General features: G+C 55.9%; 1 protein-coding gene across 6 annotated transcripts in view; it reads right to left on the reverse strand.

The window, feature by feature from the left end:
• Positions 1 to 3,582: 3,582 nt before the first annotated feature.
• ptpn18 (protein tyrosine phosphatase non-receptor type 18) overlaps positions 3,583 to 17,792 on the reverse strand; it is a 65,143-nt gene continuing 50,933 nt past the window's right edge. For 2 of the 6 annotated variants that reach the window (XM_063035072.1, XM_063035069.1), the window contains 6 exons: positions 16,184 to 16,524; positions 6,457 to 6,528; positions 5,710 to 5,783; positions 5,249 to 5,285; positions 4,180 to 4,251; positions 3,583 to 3,730 (listed from right to left, as the gene is read on the reverse strand). In XM_063035072.1, the coding sequence (XP_062891142.1) occupies positions 3,657 to 3,730; positions 4,180 to 4,251; positions 5,249 to 5,285; positions 5,710 to 5,783; positions 6,457 to 6,528; positions 16,184 to 16,524 (670 nt within the window). In that variant the 3' untranslated portion in view covers positions 3,583 to 3,656. The remainder of the gene's footprint in view (positions 3,731 to 4,179; positions 4,252 to 5,248; positions 5,286 to 5,709; positions 5,784 to 6,456; positions 6,529 to 16,183; positions 16,525 to 17,792) is intronic. The other 4 variants (XM_063035070.1, XM_063035073.1, XR_010016305.1 and 1 more) reach the window with 4 other exon arrangements.

The raw sequence follows: 17,792 nt of genomic DNA on the forward strand, positions 1-17,792 counted from the left end.
AATCTGTGCAATTTGTTGCCACAGAGGTCTGCTGAGGCCAAGTCATTGGGCATGTTTGAAGCAGAGACTGATGGGTTCTTCATTAGTACATCAAGGGGTTTCAGGGTTACAAAGAGAGGGCAGCAGAATAGGGTAGAGAAAGAAAATTGAATGGTGGAGAAGACTTGATGGGCCAAATGGCCTGTTTATGCTCTTGTATCTCGTCCAACTCACCCCACTTGCCTGGGCGGAGTTAGTCCATGTACTCCGCATCCACCACATTACCCTTCTCCCCTATCTACAAGTCAGGAGTGTGAGGGGACACTCCCCACCTACCGAGGGTTGAGTGCAGCTCCAACTACTCTCGAGAGGCTCAACGTCACCCGGAACATTGCAGCCAGCTCAGTCGGCACCCCACCTACCTCCCAAAACACTCCCGCTCTCCCTCCACCATTGTGGCTGCATTGTTATTGAACACATGCTACACTGACAGCCCCCCTCCCTACCCCAAAACCGCCCCTTTCTCCCACCAAGGACAGCGGGTGCAGGCGGGCACCACCACCTACAGGTTCCCCCCTCCCAGCCCCAACATCCCCACTTCTTCACGGTCGCCCAGTCTGAAGGGGAGGGGTGAGGATTCCAAGGCAAAGGTGGATCACAATACCCCTGTTGGGAATACGGGCCAGCCAGGAACATCAGAATGTGGGAGGGGGGACAACAGAACGCCAGAGCAACCTGCAGTAATAAACAGATTGTACTGTCCGCTGTGAATACATTGTGTCTATGACTCTATCTGTCCACGGCTGCCACTATCACCCACACCAGCTCGGACCAGGGAGGGGGGTGAGTTCTCACGGGAGATGGGATGGGAACACATGGGAAAGCGCGCATACACAGGTATGAAACACACTCCCCTCCCAGTCTCTGTGACCCCACCCCTACACCCCTCCCTGTCTCTGTGAACCCTCCCCACACCCCTCCCCAATTCCATGACCCCCTCCTCCCTACACCCCTCCCATCTCCATTAACCCTCCTCCCCTCCCCATCTCCATGACCCCTCCTCCCCTACACCCCTCCCCATCTCCGTTAACCCTCCTCCACAATCCCCTCCCCATCTCCGTGACCCCTCCTCCCCTACACCCCTTCCCATCTCCGTTAACCCTCCTTCACAATCCCCTCCCCATCTCCGTGACCCCTCCTCCCCTACACCCTTCCACGATTCCATGACCCCCTCCCTCACCTATGCGTCTCCCCTGTATCCGGGATTCCCGTCGTCCGCTACACCCTTTCCTGCCTTCGTGACCCCTTCCCTGTCTCTGTGATCCTCTCCTTCTCCTACGCTCCTCCCCATCTCCGTGAACCCTCCCGCCTTACACACCTACCCGATTCCATGACCCTACCCCTCCCCTATGTCCCACCCCGTCTGTCTGTGACCCCCTCCCTCCCCTACACCCCACCTGTCTCCCTGACCCCCTCCCTCTCCATCTCCATGAATCCCATCCTCCCCTACACCCTTCACAGTTTCCGTGACCTCCTCCATCCCCCATACCCCTCCCCGTCTCCATGACCCCCTTCATCTCTCCCCTGCACCCCTCTCCATCACTGTGACTCCCCTCCATCTCTGAGACCCCCCTCTCTCCCTTGCACCCGCCCCATCTCGATGAATCCCTCCCTTCCCGACGCCTCTTTGCCTTCTGTGATCCCGTTCCGAGCCCTGACCCGTCAGTGTCGGGACGGTCCCAGCTGAGCTCAGCATTGCCCCCTGGTGTATCAACCTTTACACTGCATCTTCCTTCGATCCACTTCCCGACTGGCTCCTTTCAGACAGAAATTCTAAAGAGCGCCGTAATGAGGAAGCCGCTCTCCACAGCAAAAAAAAACTAGCTGGGGTCTCTGGATCGGGACCCCAACCACGCCAGAAGCACCACTCGTGCTGAGCCGGCACGAGTGCGGAAAACACTCAGTTTAAGCCGGCAGAGCGCACATCGTCACCGGCCTCTTCATGCAGCCGCGTCTGGCACAGATTCCCGGTGAAACGTGCAGCGATTCTGGCAGGGCAGATGAGAGAGGGCGGTGTGCGGGGGCCAGATCCCAGTCTCAGAAGAGGGCGGTTGGCTGTTCAGAGCAGAGATGGGACGAGGGAGGGGGTAGAAATGCCCTCACCCTTTCTGTCAGATTCACTTGGCATGTTTAGTGAGTTTGTGGATGACCCCAGAACTGAAGATGGATGCTGTGGAGAGTGAACTGTATATCAGCTGGGGGAGTGGGCTGAGGAATGGCAGATGCAGTTTAACTCTCAATATTATGAGGTCTTGTATTTTGGAGAGTTAAACCAGGGCCTGACTCACTGAACTGTGGGGCCCTGGGGAGCGTTGTAGAACAGAGAGACCCAGGGGGACGGGTATATGCTTCCCTGAAAGTGGTGGTGCAGTGAAGGTGGTGTTTGGCATGCTGGTCTTCATTGGATCGAGCAATTTGGGCCAAAGGGTCCACAGCATATAACTCCAGGATTTAACAAGATTTATCTGTCACATAACCCCCCATCTCTGTTGTCACCCCTCTTCAATTACACCGACTATCCCATCCCAGCGGCTCACAGACCCAATCACACACACACAGGCACATGCACATACACACACACACGCACGTACACACCACGCACATACACACACACACGCACACACACCATGCTCACAGACAGACCCATTCACACACACCCAGAGACACACCACACAGCGCACACACAGACACCACGCACACAGACACACACACAGACACATGCATCACACACACACACCACGCACACACACACATGCACACACAGACACGCACACACTTGCCCAGATGCCTCAGATACGGATGCCTCTGTCTGCTCCAGTCCGAGATTCCCTCTGCCCGTCCCAGACCCTGACACCCAACAGTCCTTTGGGTGCACCGTAGAAAGCATCCTAGCCACACGACTTGGTACAGCAACCGCTCTGCCTGAGACCGCGAGAAACCGCAGAGTTGTGGACACAGCTCACCACGTCACGGAAGCCAGCCTCCCCTCCATGGACTCTGTCTGCACTTCCCTCTGCCTCAGCAAAGCAGCCAGCAGAATTAAAGACCCCACCCACCCCAGAGATCCACTCTTCTCCCCCCTCCCATCGGGCAGAAGATACAAAAGGCTGAAATCACATCCCACCAGGCTCAGGGACAGCTTCTACCCCACTGTTATCACTCTATTGAGTGGTCGCCTAGTACGATAAGATGGACTCTTGACCTCATGATCAACCTTGTTATGATCTTGTACCATATTACCCATCTGCACTGCACTTTCTCTGTGACTGTGACAATTTATTCTGCATTCTGTTACTGTTTTACCTTGTTCTACCTCAATGCTCTGTGTAATGATCTGATCTGTACGAACAGTGTGCAAGATTATCACTGTATCTTGGTACATGTGACAGTAATTAACTAGTAAAGCCAGACACCCACTGCCTGCCCCAGACGCAGACGGCTACCGCTTCCTCCAGTCGCAGACATAGACTCCCACCTCCGCCCACACCGAGCCAAGGTTAGACAGAGACACAGTACACCACGAGTCAGACCACAGCTCTTTACTGAGCACCACCCCTCCCCCCCACCCCTGATGGGGAGAGGCAGACGCCAAGATTGGCCCGGGCCACCCTCCCCCATCATCGGCCGTACTGAGCCCACTCCAAGGGCGGGTCCCGTGGTCCCTTTGGCTTCGACACTCGGAAATTGAAATCTGCAGAGAGAGAGAGAGAGAGAGATGTTAGAGGAGGGAGAGAGAGGGGGTTTTCAGCAACGGAAGGGGGAAAGAGGAATGCGGAAGAGTAAGGAGGGGTAGAGAGGGTGAGGAGGGGGAAGTAGGGTGAGGAGGGGAAGTAGGGTGAGGGTGAGAGAGTGAGGGGGGGAGAGGGTGAGGAAGGGTGAGAGAGGGTGAGGAAGGGTGAGAGAGGGTGAGGTGGGGAGAGGGGGGGAGGGGGAGGAGGGGAGAGAGATTGAGGAGGAATTGGAGAGGTTGAGGAGTGGTGAGGGTGAAAAGGACGGGGTGAGGGAGGAGAGTCGGGGCTGGGGAGAGGAAGGGAGGAGAGACAACCGGGGTCAGAGGATGGAGGGACAGAGAGAGAGGGAGGGAGGTGGAATGGGAGGAGAGTGGAGGGGCAGGAGGGCAGAGTCACTAATCTCACGTACCCAGTCTCGGCGTCCTTTTGATGTCACTGATGTCTTCGTATCCATCGTTGGTGTCGGCCTGGGGCTCGGAAGCTGAGAGGTGGGTGGGTGAAAAGAGATGTTGAGAGACGGAGGAGGGGAGAGATGATTACCAAGCCTAACGAGGTCGGGGTGCCGATGTGGTTCCACTACCCCCGGGGACTGGGGAGTCTAGAGCCAGGGTTCCCATCCCAGAGTGCGGGCTCGGCTGTTCAGGAGCGGATACGGGATTGAGGATTCCTCACCTGGGCCTTGATATTCCCTGTATTTGGAGACCAGGCCGCGATGATGCTGAAGGACGGCGAGTGAGGACTGGACAAATGGGCCAGCAGAGATAATGAGGGGGCGAATGGCCTCTATTCCTGGTTGCCACAAGCGATCCCGAGGGTGGGGGCCAAAGAAATCCCAACGTTCACATTGGTTCCCTTGGATGGGACATGCCCTCTGAATGGGGTGGGGGGTGCTGGAGTTCAAGATGTGCTCTTCCACAGAAACCCAGGCGAACGGCAGGAAAAGGCCGTGAAATGCAACGATCCCGGTCCGGAATGCCCAGGAACGTGCAATTCCGGGAATGCAAACACAGTCTGCCAGCTGTACAGTGGTTCCGTAGAAGCGTAACGGAGTCCCAGGACTCCTCTCCTGTAGGGATGGAGGTGGGGGTGTGGAAAGCTTCTAATTCTTAACCCCTGCCCCCGAGAGGAAAGGAGATCGAGGATGGGCGACACTTGGATGGACGGATCAGCTGGATGCGAGGTTGGGCCTGTATCCCGTGCAGACGTGGGTTAGCAGGACGGGAGGTTCTGAATTGCCCCGTCCTACCGGGAGAGAGCAGAAACACGGACGGAGAGAGACAAGGGGATTCGCAAACGGGGCAGCAGATGTTGGCGGGGAGAGAGAAAAAGAAAAGGGGAGAGAGAAAAACGGAGGGAAAGTGAGAGAGAGAAAAGGAGGGGGAGAGAAAAGGGAGGAGGAGAGGAAAGTGGGAGAACGAGAGAGGAAAGAGGGAGAAGGGAGAGGGAAGGACGGGAACGGTACGTGAGGGGGTAAGCACCTCTCAGTTCACCTTTCTTCAGAGATCCCGTGAAGGCCTGCGGGGAGACAGAGCCGGGATCAGAGGCAGTAAGGACGTTACTGCACAGGGAGATCCCACCAGGGTGACCCATCACCTCCCGGGGTACCGTCTGATTGGATACAGCCTCCTTTCCTCCTTCCTCTGCCTCCTCCTCCTCCCTATCGACTTCCTCAATTCCCCCCCCCGCTCCTCATCTGTCCCCCTCACCCTCAGGATCCCTCTGCACTTCAGATCCCGTCCTCCCTAACTCTGCCCAACCCCCATTCGCCTCCCACCCTGTCCGCCTCTCTCCTCTCGCATGCCACACAAATCCCCTCCCTTCTGAGACCCTCAGCAGCTCCCTATCTCTCTGCTTCCCCTACCACCCTCCTCCCTCCCTCCCTTTCCCACTCCCTACCCCGGCCCACCTCTAGAAATACCCACCCGCGCTCCACACCTACCATTCTGAGGGCGTTGTGTAACTTCCCGGAATTTATCCCGTCTGTGCTGGAGAACGAAGAGGCCCGGGACAGGTCTGTAGGGGTGAGGATGGGACGGAGGGAGATGAGGAGAAGGGAGAGGAGAGAGAGGGAGGAGAGGAGGGAGGGGTGGAGAGAGAAGAGAGGGATGGGGAGAGATGGGAGGGGTGGGGAGGAGAGGGGAGGGGTGAGGGAGAGGGAAATGTGAGGAAGGGGAGGGGAGTAGAGGGAGGGAGACAGAGAAAAAGGAGGGAGGGAGAGAGAAAGAGAGGAGGGAGGGAGGGAGGGAGAGAAAGAGGAGGGAGAGAAGAGAAGGGGGTAAGGGAGAGAGATAAGAGGAAGGGGAGGGGGAGAGGAGAGAGGGAGGGGAGAGAGAAAGAAGAGAGGAAGGAGGGGAGGAGAGAAGGGGGGTGGGGGAGAGGGGGATGTGAGGGAGGGGAGGAGGTGGGGGTGAAGAGAGATTAAATGATAGCATGAGGAAGGCGGGGAGAGAGAGAGGCAGTGTTTTTCTCTACAGCCTAGTAGTGGGGTTGATGTGACAGAACCCCAGCATCCACCCCACCCCCAGAGAGGGAGTGTGGGGAATCGAGAGGTGCCCCCACGAAACCCACGAACCGCACAGGGAGATCCCACGGGCAACACGTTCCAGACTCGAACATCCACCCGCCCAGTCGCTGCACCAGGTGGCGGGTGGGAAGGGTCGGGGGGAGGGGGGAAGCGTTTCCTTACCCTGATCTTCCACCACGAACGAGTCGGCCGTCCTGTTGGGGAGGGAGGGGGCCCGGTCCTCGCCCGATCCGTCTGCAGAGGAAGAACACGGCATCAGTCTTACACACTTTGGGTGGGGAGTGCCGCGTCGTGGGAGGGGTGCCGCTCTCCTGTTGCCACTGTCCCCGGAGTGAAATTTCCCCTCCCATCCTGACAAACGTCGCCCCTCGTTTGAACATGAGCATGGGACACCATCCCCCTGGGACCCCATCTCCCTGGGACCCACCCCCATTCTCCCCTCCCGTCTTCATCCCCCACCCCCACTCTTCCGCCCCTTTGTTGTTATTGAATATTTCAGTAATACAGTGCCTATAAAAAGTATTCTCCCCCCCCTTGAAGTTTTCATGTTTTATTGTTTTACAACGTTGAATCACAGTGGAACTGATTTGGCTATTTTGACACTGGCCAGCAGAAGAAGATCCTTTTGTGTCAAAGTGAAAATGGATCTCCACAAAGTGATCTAAATTAATTACGAATATTAAACACAAAATAATTGATAGCATAAGTATTCACCCCCTTTAGTATGACACACCAAATCATCACTGGTGCAGCCAGTTGGTTTTAGTTAGTTAAATGGAGATCTGTTTTTGGAGACCTGTGTGCAGTCAAGGGTTTCAATTGACTGTAGTAAAACATACACCTGTATCTGGAAGGTCCAACTGCTGGTGAGTCAGTATCCTGGCAAAAGCTCAGCATGAAGACAAAAGAACACCCCAAGCAACCCCACGAAAATGTTATTGAAAAGAACAAGTCAAGAGATGGATACAAGAAAATTTCCAAGACACTGAATATCCCCTGGAGTACAGTTAAGTCAATCATCAAGAAATGGAAAGAATATGGCAAGGCAGTAAATCAGCCTAGAGCAGACCATCCTCAAAAACTGAGTGACCATGCAGCCTCTGACTGACCTCGTGAGCACCTCGGGACCCACCGTTCCCAACACCCTCATCCCAATCTCTCTGCCAGTCCAGCTAGGATTCATTGCCCGCGCTCCTCTTCTCCCCCACCATCCCAACTTGTTACGCAGTTCTACAACACGAGACAGGGCCCGTCTGGTCCCTTCCAACCTCGCCCTGCTTGGTACTGCCTGGCCCCTATCCCCCTGAACCTTTCCCATCCAGGTTCCTGTCCAAGTACATTGTAAATATTCCCACCTCCTCTGGCAGCTTGTTCCATACACGGACCGCCCTCTGGGTGAAAATCTCAGTTTCCCTTAAATCCCACTCCCCTTAAGATGTGCCTACCCCAGGGAGAAGGACTGTGGCCATCCACCTTATCTACGCCCCTCGTGGTTTTATAAACCTCTATAAGGTCACCCCTCGGTCTCCTTCACTCCAGGGAAAACAGTTCCAGCCTGTCCAACCTCTCCTTATAACTCAAACCCTCCAGTCCCAGGATCATCCTGGTGAATCTTTCCTGCGTCCTCCCCAGCATAATGACATCCTTCCTATAGCTGGGCGACCAGAACAGCACACAATAGTCTGAGTGCGGCCTCATGTCTTGTACGGGTGTAACGGGACGTCCCAACTCCTGTACTCAGTGCCCTGACCTATGAAGGCCAGCGTCCAGCGTGCCAAACCTTCACCACCCTGTCTAATTGTGTAACCCAGTGGAAAAAGCTTGCTTGTATTCAAATTCTATGTTTCGTTATCCCTGTAGTGTCCTGTGCTCGGGAGGGGGGTGGTGGGAGGGGGTAATGTCCTAGCGTATTCCACTCTTCACCATAACATGGTTCCTCAAGTCCTAGCAACATGCCTCTAAATTTTCTCTGCACTCTTTCAATCTGATATTTATAGGCATCCATTAGTCTCGTGAGACCATGGATTTGCGCCTTGGAAGGTTTCCAGGTTGTATGGAAGACCGGCCGTTGCCCATGCTGCAAGTCTCCCCTCTCCACGCCACCGATGTTGTCCAAGGGAAGGGCATTAGGACCCATACAGCTTGGCACCGGTGTCGTCGCAGAGCAATGTGTGATTAAGTGTCTTGCTCAAGGACACAACATGCTGCCTCAGCCAAGGCTCGAACTCACGACCTTCAGATCTGAGATATTTTATTATTAATTGATATATTTCCTGTAGGTAGTTGACCAGAACTGCACACAATACTCCAAATTTGATCCCAACAGCGTCTTATACGACGTCAAGATAACATCCCAACTCTTGTACTCAAATTCCTGACTGAGGAGGACACGGTAGGGTAGTGGTTAGTATAACGCTTTACAGTGACCTGCGTTCACTTCCCGGCGCTGTCTGTAAGGAGTTTGTACGTTCTCCATGTGACCGCGTGGGTTTCCTCTGGGTGCTCCGGTTTCCTCCCACAGTCCGAAGACGTACAGTTTGGCAGGTTAATTGGTCACATGGGTGCAATTGGGTGGCGTGGTCTTGCTGGGAAGAAGTTCCCAACGCCGTGCTGTATCTCTACGAGTGTGCCAAAAGCTCTCTTTAGCCCCTATCTACCTTCTTGACACCACTTTCAATAAATTATGGACCTGGGTTCACAAATCCCTCTGTTCCACTGCAATACCGCTCAACACGTAAGAACTTACCCTGGTTGGTCCTCCTGAAATGCAACACCTCACACTTGTCTGTATTAAGTCCCATCTGCGTTCTCTCAGCCCATTTTCGCTATGATCTTGCACCTTATCATTTAACTGCACTGCACTCTCTCTGTAACTGCGACACTCTTTTCTGCTGTCTGTTATTGTTTTACCTTGTTCTACCTCAATTCTCTATGTAATGATCTGATCGGTATGAACAGTGTGCAAGACACGATTTTCACTGTATCTCAGTAGCTGTAACAATAATAAACCAATTTCACTCAATTGAATTACTTTCAGAGAACTATGTACCTTCATGCCTGGGTTTCCGTTCTGCGACACTTCCCAGAGCCCTGCTGTTCACTGTGTGGGTCCTGCCCTAGTTTAACTTCCCAATATCCAAGATCCTGCCCTTGTCAGAGTTAAATTCTTGTCAGTTTATAGCAACAGCATGACGTGTCCCATTCCAAACCCTTCCCTGCTGGGGCATTCTCCAGTCCTGGCATCACACATGTATTCAGTGGCCACTTTATTAGGTACCTTCCCTCTGTTGGTTAAGATTGAAATTGTACAAGACGTTGGTGAGGCCTAATTTGGAGTACTGTCTGCAGTTTTGGTCACCTAGCTACAGGAAAGATGTAAACAAGGTTGAAAGAGTACAGAGAAAATTTACAAGGATGTTGCTGGGACTGGAAGACCCGAGTTACAAGGGAAGATTGAACAGGTTAGGACTTTATTCCTTAGAACGTAGCAGATTAAGAGGAGATTATTGATAGAGTTAGACAAAATTATGAGGGGTATAGATAGGGTAAATGCAAGCAGGCTTTTTCCAGAGGTTGGGTGGGACTATAACCAGAGGTCATGGGTTAAGGGTGAAAGGTGAAAATTTTCAGGGGAACATGAGGAGAATCTTCTTCACTCAGAGGGTCGTGAGAGTGTGGAATGAGCTTCCAGCGCAAGTGGTGCATGGGAGCTCGATTTCAATGTTTAAGAGAAGTTTGGATAGGGATGTGGATGGTAGGGGTATGGAGGGCCAAGGTCCCGGGTGCAGGTGGATGGGAGTGGGCAGTCTAAATGGTCCAGCATGGACCAGATGGGCCGAAGAGCCTGTTTCTGTGACTCTGTGAATCTATAGATGTCGTGCCCTCGCTGTTTATGTAAGCCAGTGTGCAAATCGGGGCAGTACGATAGTGGGGACAAGCTGCACACAGCCGATGAATCCAAAGCAACGGCAGAGACCGATACAGTCTGGCGCCGCAGGAGTTGCCAGTCAGCGTTGATCCCCTCAGGGTTTCCTCCTGAAGTCTTCCCCCCAGAGTGGGCACGGCCACAGGGCAGCAGAGATTTGAGATTGGAGTTTTCCTTCTCCTAGATGAGCTGCCGGCCACGGCTGAGGAGCCCCACCTGCCCAGGGTGACTGGTTTTAAGGTGCCAGTAGCCCGCCTTTGCCCCTTTGATGGCAACGGTGCTGCCAGGCTTAGTATTTAAGCCACGCACGAAGGCCAGGAGCTGGACTTGGCTGCCAGAGACTATTTGAGACGCACGCCATTGGGAGCATTTAATAGGTACTGGGAGCTTTCAACCCCGGCTATACCTCCTGCACCTAATAAAGAGGCCACTGAGAGTGTGTTCGCGGTCTTCCGCTGCTGTAGCCCATCCATCTCAAGCTTCGACGTGTCACGCGTTCAGAGATGCTCTTCTGCACACCACTGTTATAATAATGCCATAAGATATAGGGGCAGAATTAGGCCATTTGGCCCATCGAGTCTGTTCCGCCACTTCATCATGGCTGATCCATTTTCTCTCTCAGCCCCAATGTGTGGTTATCTGAGTTCTGTCACCTTCCTGTCGGCTTGAACCAGTCTGGTCATTCTCCTCTGACCTCTCTCATTAACCAGTCGTTTTCGCCCACAGAACTTTCTTCGCCAGATGTCTTTTTTTTGTTGCTGTTTTTTATTTTCGCGCCATTCTCGGTAAACCCTGGAGACTGTTGAGCATAAAAATCCCAGGAGGTCAGCAGTTTCTGAGATACTCAAACCACCCCATCTGGCACCGATGGTCAACGTCACTGAGATCACGTTTCTTCCCCCATTCTGATGTTTTGGGCCTGGACCTCATGACCACGTCGGCATGCTTTTATGCGTTGAGTTGCTGCCACGTGATTGGCTGATGAGATAACGAGCAGGTGTATCTGATGGAGCGGCCACTGAGTGTGGAACAGGGAACCGCACAGCAGAGGATCAGGCCATGTGGCCCATCATGCCTGTGCTAAGCCCCATGAAGCACAGGCGCAGAATTAGGCCATCAATTCCGCTTCGCTGTCCGCTATGGCTGATTTAACACAATACCCAATTAAACTAAGCTTATTCTGCCTGCACATGGTCCATATCCCTGAAGCCCCAACACGTCCATGTGTCTGTCCAACAGCCTGTTAAACACCTCTATCGCATCTGCGTCCACCACCACCCCTGGCTGGACATTCCAGGCACCCGTCACTCTGTAAAAAAAACTTGCCCCCTCATCTTTAAACTTTCCCCCTCTCACCCCAGGGTAAAACTCTCTTTCTTTTTTATTGCTGACTAACAATCCCTCAATATAAAGCACTGGGGGGCCTCACTTACGAGTATTCTGAGAAGTTTTGAGCACCTTATGTTAGAAAGGATGTGTTGAAGCTAGGGAGGGTTCAGAGCAGGTTCACGAAAACCATTCCAGCATTCAACGGCTTGTCATATGAAGAGTGTTTGATGGGCTCTGGGCCTGTGTTCACTGGAATTCAGAAGAATGAGGGGTAACCTCATTGAAACCTATCAAGCGGTGAAAGGCCTCGATAGAGTGGATGTGGAGAAGATGTTCCTTACGGTGGGGGGAGCCTAAGATTAGAGGACACAGACTCAGCCTCAGAATGGAGATGAGGAAGAACTTTAGCCAGGGAGTGGTGAATCTGTGGAATTCTTTGCCACCGGCAGCTGTAAGGGCCAAGTCTTTATGTATATTTAAAGCAGAGGTTGATAGATTCTTGATTGGTCAAGGCATGAAGGGATACGGGGAGAAATCGGGAGATTGGGGCTGAGAGGAAAATTGGATCAGGCATGAGGAAATGGCAGAGCAGACTCGATGGGGCAAATAGCCTGATTATGCTCCTGTATCTTATGGTCTTATGATTTAGCCCGAGCCTGATTTACAATGACCAATTAACCCACCAAGCGGAGTATCTTTGGATTGTGGGAAGAGCCTGGAGCCCCCACCTGCAGGAAACCCACACGCCTCTCATCTTATCAACCTCTATCCGGTCTCTCCTCAGTTTCCGCTGCTCTGGAGAAAACAGCCTGTTTGTCCAACCTCTCCGTATAGATCACACTCTCTAATCCAGGCAGCACCCTAGTGAACCTCTGCTGCACCCTGGATAGGGAGGGACCAGAACAGCACAAAATACTCCAGATGTGGCCTCGCCAAAGTTTTACGCAGCCTCCAACAGCACTCCCTGACTCCAGACGTCAGTGCCCCGAACGGCGAACGACTTCCTTGCGATTCTTTCGCATCGTCTCGCAGTGCGGCCACTTTCAGCAGGCTACGGAACAGCGCGGTGCGCCGGACCCCTCTGAACATCAACTCTGTGACGGGAATCTCACCCTTTACTCCGGAGGGTAGGGAGGTGAGGGCGAGGGGCAATAGGTAGGCAGGCAGGAGGGGGCGGGGATGAGGGTGCAAGGGGGAGGGAGAGCAAGGAGGAGTAGGCGGTGAGAAAGGGTGAGGGGAAGGGGAAGGAGAAGGGAGATGGGGATGGAGGGGGAGATGTGGAAGGGGGAAGGGGATAGAGTAAGGACGGTGAGGGGGTAAGGAGTGGAGGGGGTAAGGAGGGTGAAAGGGTAAGGAGGGTGAGGGGTAAGGTGGTGAGGGGGGTTAAGGGGTGTGAGGGGGTAAGGAGTGGGAGGGGTAAGGAGCGTGAGGGGGTAAGGAGGGTGAGTTGGTAAGGAGGGTGAGGGGGTAAGGAGTGAGAGGGGCATAAGGAGGGTGGGGGTAAGCAGGGTGAGGGGGGTAAGGAGTGGAGGGGGTAAGGAGTGGAGGAGTAAGGAGTGATTGGGGGGTAAGGAGCGTGAGGGGGTAAGGAGGGTGAGGGGGTAAGGTGGGTGAGAGTAAGGTGGGTGAGGGGTGTGAGGGGGTGAGGGGTGTGAGGGGGAAGGAGGGTGAGGGAGTTAAGGAGGGTGAGGGGTTAAGGAGGGTGAGGGGTTAAGGAGGGTGAGGGGGTAGGGAGGGTGAGGGGAGTTAAGGAGGATGAGGGGTTAAGGAGGGTGAGGTGGTAAGGAGGGTGAGAGGGTAAGGAGTGTGAGGGGGTAAGGAGTGTGAGGGGGTGAGGAGTTTGAGGGGGTGAAAGGTGTGAGGGGGTGAGGAGTGTGAGGGAGTTAAGGAGGGTGAGGAGTTAAGGAGGGTGAGGGGTTAAAGAGGGGGAGGGGGTAAGGAGGGTGAGGGGGTAAGGAGGGGGAGGGGTAAGGAGGGGGAGGGGGTAAGGAGGGGGAGGGGGTGAGGAGGGTGAGATGGTAATGAGGGTGAGGGGCATAAGGAGGGTGGGGGTAAGCAGGGTGAGGGGGGTAAGGAGTGAAGGGGGTAAGGAGTGAGTGGGGGGTAAGGAGCATGAGGGCGTAAGGAGTGAGAGGGGCATAAGGAGGGTGGGGGTAAGCAGGGTGAGGGGGGTAAGGAGTGGAGGGGGGTAAGGAGTGGAGGAGTAAGGAGTGAGTGGGGGTAAGGAGCGTGAGGGGGTAAGGAGGGTGAGGAGGTAAGGTGTGTGTGGGGGTGAGGGGTGTAAGGGAGTTAAGGTGAGGGGGTAAGGAGGGTGAGGGGGTAAGGGGGGGAGGGGAGTTAAGGAGGGTGAGGGGGTAAGGAGGGTGAGGGGAGTTAAGGAGGGTGAGAGGGTAAGGAGGGTGAGAGGGTAAGGAGTGTGAGGGGGTGAGGAGTGTGAGGATGGTAAGAGGTTTGAGGGGGTGAAAGGTGTGAGGGGGTGAGGAGTGGGAGGGAGTTGAGGGTGAGGAGTTAAGGAGGGGGAGGGGTTAAGGAGGGTGAGGGGAGTAAGGAGGGTGAGGGGGTTAAGGAGGGTGAGGGGTTAAGGAGGGTGAGGGGTTAAGGAGGGTGAGGGGTGTGAGGGGGTGAGGGGTGTGAGGGGGTGAGGAGTGTGAGGGGGAAGGAGGGTGAGGGAGTTAAGGAGGGTGAGGTAGTTAAGGAGGGTGAGGGAGTTAAGGAGGGTGAGGGGTTAAGGAGGGTGAGGGGGTAAGGAGGGTGAGGGGAGTTAAGGAGGGTGAGGGGGTTAAGGAGTGTGAAGAGTTAAGGAGGGTGAGGGGTTAAGGAGGGTGGGGGTAAGGAGGGTGAGGGGGTAAGGAGGGGGAGAGGGTTAAGGAGGGTGAGTTGGTAAGGAGGGTGAGGGGGGTTAATGGGTGTGAGGGGGTAAGGAGTGGGAGGGGTAAGGAGCGTGAGGGGGTAAGGAGGGTGAGTTGGTAAGGAGAGTGAGGGGGTAAGGAGTGAGAGGGGCATAAGGAGGGTGGGGGTAAGCAGGGTGAGGGGGGTAAGGAGTGGAAGAGTAAGGAGTGAGTGGGGGGTAAGGAGCGTGAGGGGGTAAGGAGGGTGAGGGGGTAAGGAGGGTGAGGGGGTAAGGAGGGTGAGGGGGTAAGGTGGGTGAGGGGGTGTGGGTGAGGGGTGTGGGGTGTGAGGGGGAAGGAGGGTGAGGGAGTTAAGGAGGGTGAGGGGGTAAGGAGGGTGAGGGGGTAAGGAGGGTGAGGGGGTAAGGAGTGTGAGGGGTAAGGAGTGGGAGGGGGTAAGGAGTGGGAGGTAAGGAGTGGGAGGGGGGTAAGGAGTGTGAGGGGTAAGGATAGTGGGGGTAAGGAGAGTGGGGGTAAGGAGAGTGGGGGTAAGGAGAGTGGGGGGTAAGGAGTGGGGGGTAAGGAGTGGGGGTAGGGAGTGGGGGTAGGGAGTGGGGGTAGGGAGTGGGAAGGGGGTAAGGAGTGTGGGGGGTAAGGAGTGGGGGGGTAAGGAGTGGGAGGGGGTAAGGAGCGGGGGTAAGGAGTGGGAGGGGGTAAGGAGTGGGGGGATAAGGAGTGTGGGGGTAAGGAGTGGGGGGGTAAGGAGTGTGAGGGGTAAGGAGTGGGGGGTAAGGAGTGTGGGGGGTACGGAGCGGGGGGGGTAAGGAGTGGGAGGGGGTAAGGAGTGGGGGGTAAGGAGTGGGGAGTGTATGGAATGTGAGGGGGTAAGGAGTGGGGGGTAAGGAGCAGGGGGTAAGGAGCGGGGGGGTAAGGAGTGGGAGGGGGGTAAGGAGTGGGGGGTAAGGAGTGTGGGGGTAAGGAGTGTGAGGGGGTAAGGAGTGGGGGTTAAGGAGTGGGAGGGGGGTAAGGAGTGGGGGTTAAGGAGTGTGAGGGGTGTAAGGAGTGGGGGGTAAGGAGTGTGAGGGGGTAAGGAGTGGGGGTTAAGGAGTGTGAGGGGGGTAAGGAGTGGGAGGGGGTAAGGAGTGGGGGGTAAGGAGTGTGTGGGGGTAAGGAGTGGGGGGGTAAGGAGTGGGGGGGTAAGGAGTGGGGGGTAAGGAGTGGGGAGTGTATGGAATGCGAGGGGGTAAGGAGTGGGGGTTAAGGAGTGTGAGGGGGGTAAGGAGTGGGAGGGGGTAAGGAGTGGGGAGTGTATGGAATGTGAGGGGGTAAGGAGTGGGGGTTAAGGAGTGTGAGGAGGGTAAGGAGTGGGAGGGGGTAAGGAGTGGGGAGTGTATGGAATGTGAGGGGGTAAGGAGTGGGGGTTAAGGAGTGTGAGGGGTGTAAGGAGTGGGAGGGGGTAAGGAGTGGGAGGGGGGTAAGGAGTGGGGAGTGTATGGAATGCGAGGGGGTAAGGAGTGGGGGTTAAGGAGTGTGAGGGGTGTAAGGAGTGGGAGGGGGGTAAGGAGTGGGGAGTGTATGGAATGCGAGGGGGTAAGGAGGTGAACCAGGGGTAGAGAGGAGAACGGGGGCGTGTGGTTGAGGGGTTAGGAGGGAGGAGAAGGAGGGGGGAAATCAGAGAAAGGCGGAAGGGGCAAGTGCAAGTGAGGGCAAAGTGAGTGAGGTGAGTGAGTGTGAGGAGAGCAAGGGGAGGGGCAGATCGATGGTAGGCGAGGGGGTAGGGGGCAGCGATCAGCAGGTGGGGTCTCACCTGGGCAGCTGGTAGGCTCAGTGCTGAAGCGGACTGTGGTGTAGTTGGTTCTGGTGCCCCCCTCCTCTGCCGGGACGCCCCCCGAGCGCCTTTGGGCGTAGACGGGCGAAGCCGGTGTCTGCACCCTCAAGTCGTCGCTCGCCACGTTGCTATAGAGGCAGCGCGGGGCGGGAACCGGCCCCTCCGATACATTGACGTACTCAGGAATCCCCCCGGCCGAGGGTGAGTGGGTGGAGGGAGCGCCTGACACGGGCCTGAGGCGGGACACCACGGCATAGGTGTCAGTGCCCTGTCCCGACATGGCAGCTGCTGCTGGCTGGGAAGAGCGGCCTCTCGGCTGGCTGCAGGCGAGGTGGGCAGGGAGAGGGGGACAGGGGTAGAGGAAGATGGGGGCGAGAGAAGGGGGAGAGAGAGAAAGTGGGGAGAGAGAAAGGGGGAGGGAGAGAAGGGTAGAGAGAGAGAGGGGGAGAGAGAGAAGGAGAGAGGGGGGGAGAGAGAGAAGGGGGAGAGAGAAGGGGGAGAGAGAGAGGGGGAGAGAGAAGGGGGAGAGAGAGGGGAGAGAGAGGGGAGAGAGAGGGGGGAGAGAGAGAGGAGGGGGAGAGAGAGAGAAGGGGGAGAGAGAGGGGGGAGAGAGAAGGGGAGGGGGGAGAGAGCGGGGAGAGAGAAGGGGAGAGCGAGAGGGAGAGAGAGAAGGGGAGAGAGAAAGAAGGAGAGAGAAGGGGGAGAGAGAGAGGGGGTGAGAGAGAAGGGGGGCGAGAGAAGGGGAAGAGAGAGAAGGGGAGAGAGAGGGGGAGAGAGAGAAGGGGAGAGAGAGGGGGGAGAGAGAGAAGGGGAGAGAGGGGGGAGAGAGAGAGGGGAGAGAAGGTGACAGGTTGAGAGAGGGGGGAGGGGGAGAGAGAGGGAGGTGAGAGAAGGGGAGAGGGAGAGAGGGTAAAGAGAGAGAGAAGGGGAGAGAGAGGAGCAAGAGAGAGAGGTGAGGGGGAGGGGGGAGAGAGAGGGGGAGAGAGAAGGGGAAGCGAGAAGGGGAGAGAGGGGGGAGAGAAGGTGACAGGTTGAGAGAGGGGGGAGGGGGAGAGAGTGGGGGAGAGAGAAAGGGGAGAGGGGGAGAGATAAGGTGGAGTGAGAGAGGGGAAAGAGAGAAGGGGAGAGAGGGAGGGGGAGAGAGAGGGGGAGAGAGGGGGGAGGGGAGAGAGAGGGGGGAGAGAGAGAAGGGGGAGAGAGAGAGGGGAGAGAGAGAGAAGGGGAGAGAGGGGGGGAGAGAAGATGACAGGTTGAGAGAGGGGGAGGGGGTGAGAGGTGGGGGAGAGAGAAGGGGAAGAGAGAAGGGGAGAGAGAGGGGGGAGAAAGAGAGAGGGGGAGAGAGAGAGGGGGAGGGGGAGAGAGGTGGGGGAGGAGAGAGGGAGAGAGAGGGTGGAGAGAGAAGGTGGAGTGAGAGAGGGGAAAGAGAGAAGGGGGGAGAGAGGGAGGGAGAGAGGGAGGGGGAGAGAGAGGGGGCGAGAGAGAAGGGGGGAGAGAGAGAAGGGGGGAGAGAGGGGGGGAGAGGGAGAGAAGGGGGAGAGAATGGGGAGAGAGGGGGAGAGAGAGGGGGGGAGAGAGAGAAGGGGGAGAG

This window comes from Mobula hypostoma, chromosome 28 (assembly GCF_963921235.1).
Source record: "Mobula hypostoma chromosome 28, sMobHyp1.1, whole genome shotgun sequence".
Classification (NCBI taxonomy): Eukaryota; Metazoa; Chordata; class Chondrichthyes; order Myliobatiformes; family Myliobatidae; genus Mobula; species Mobula hypostoma.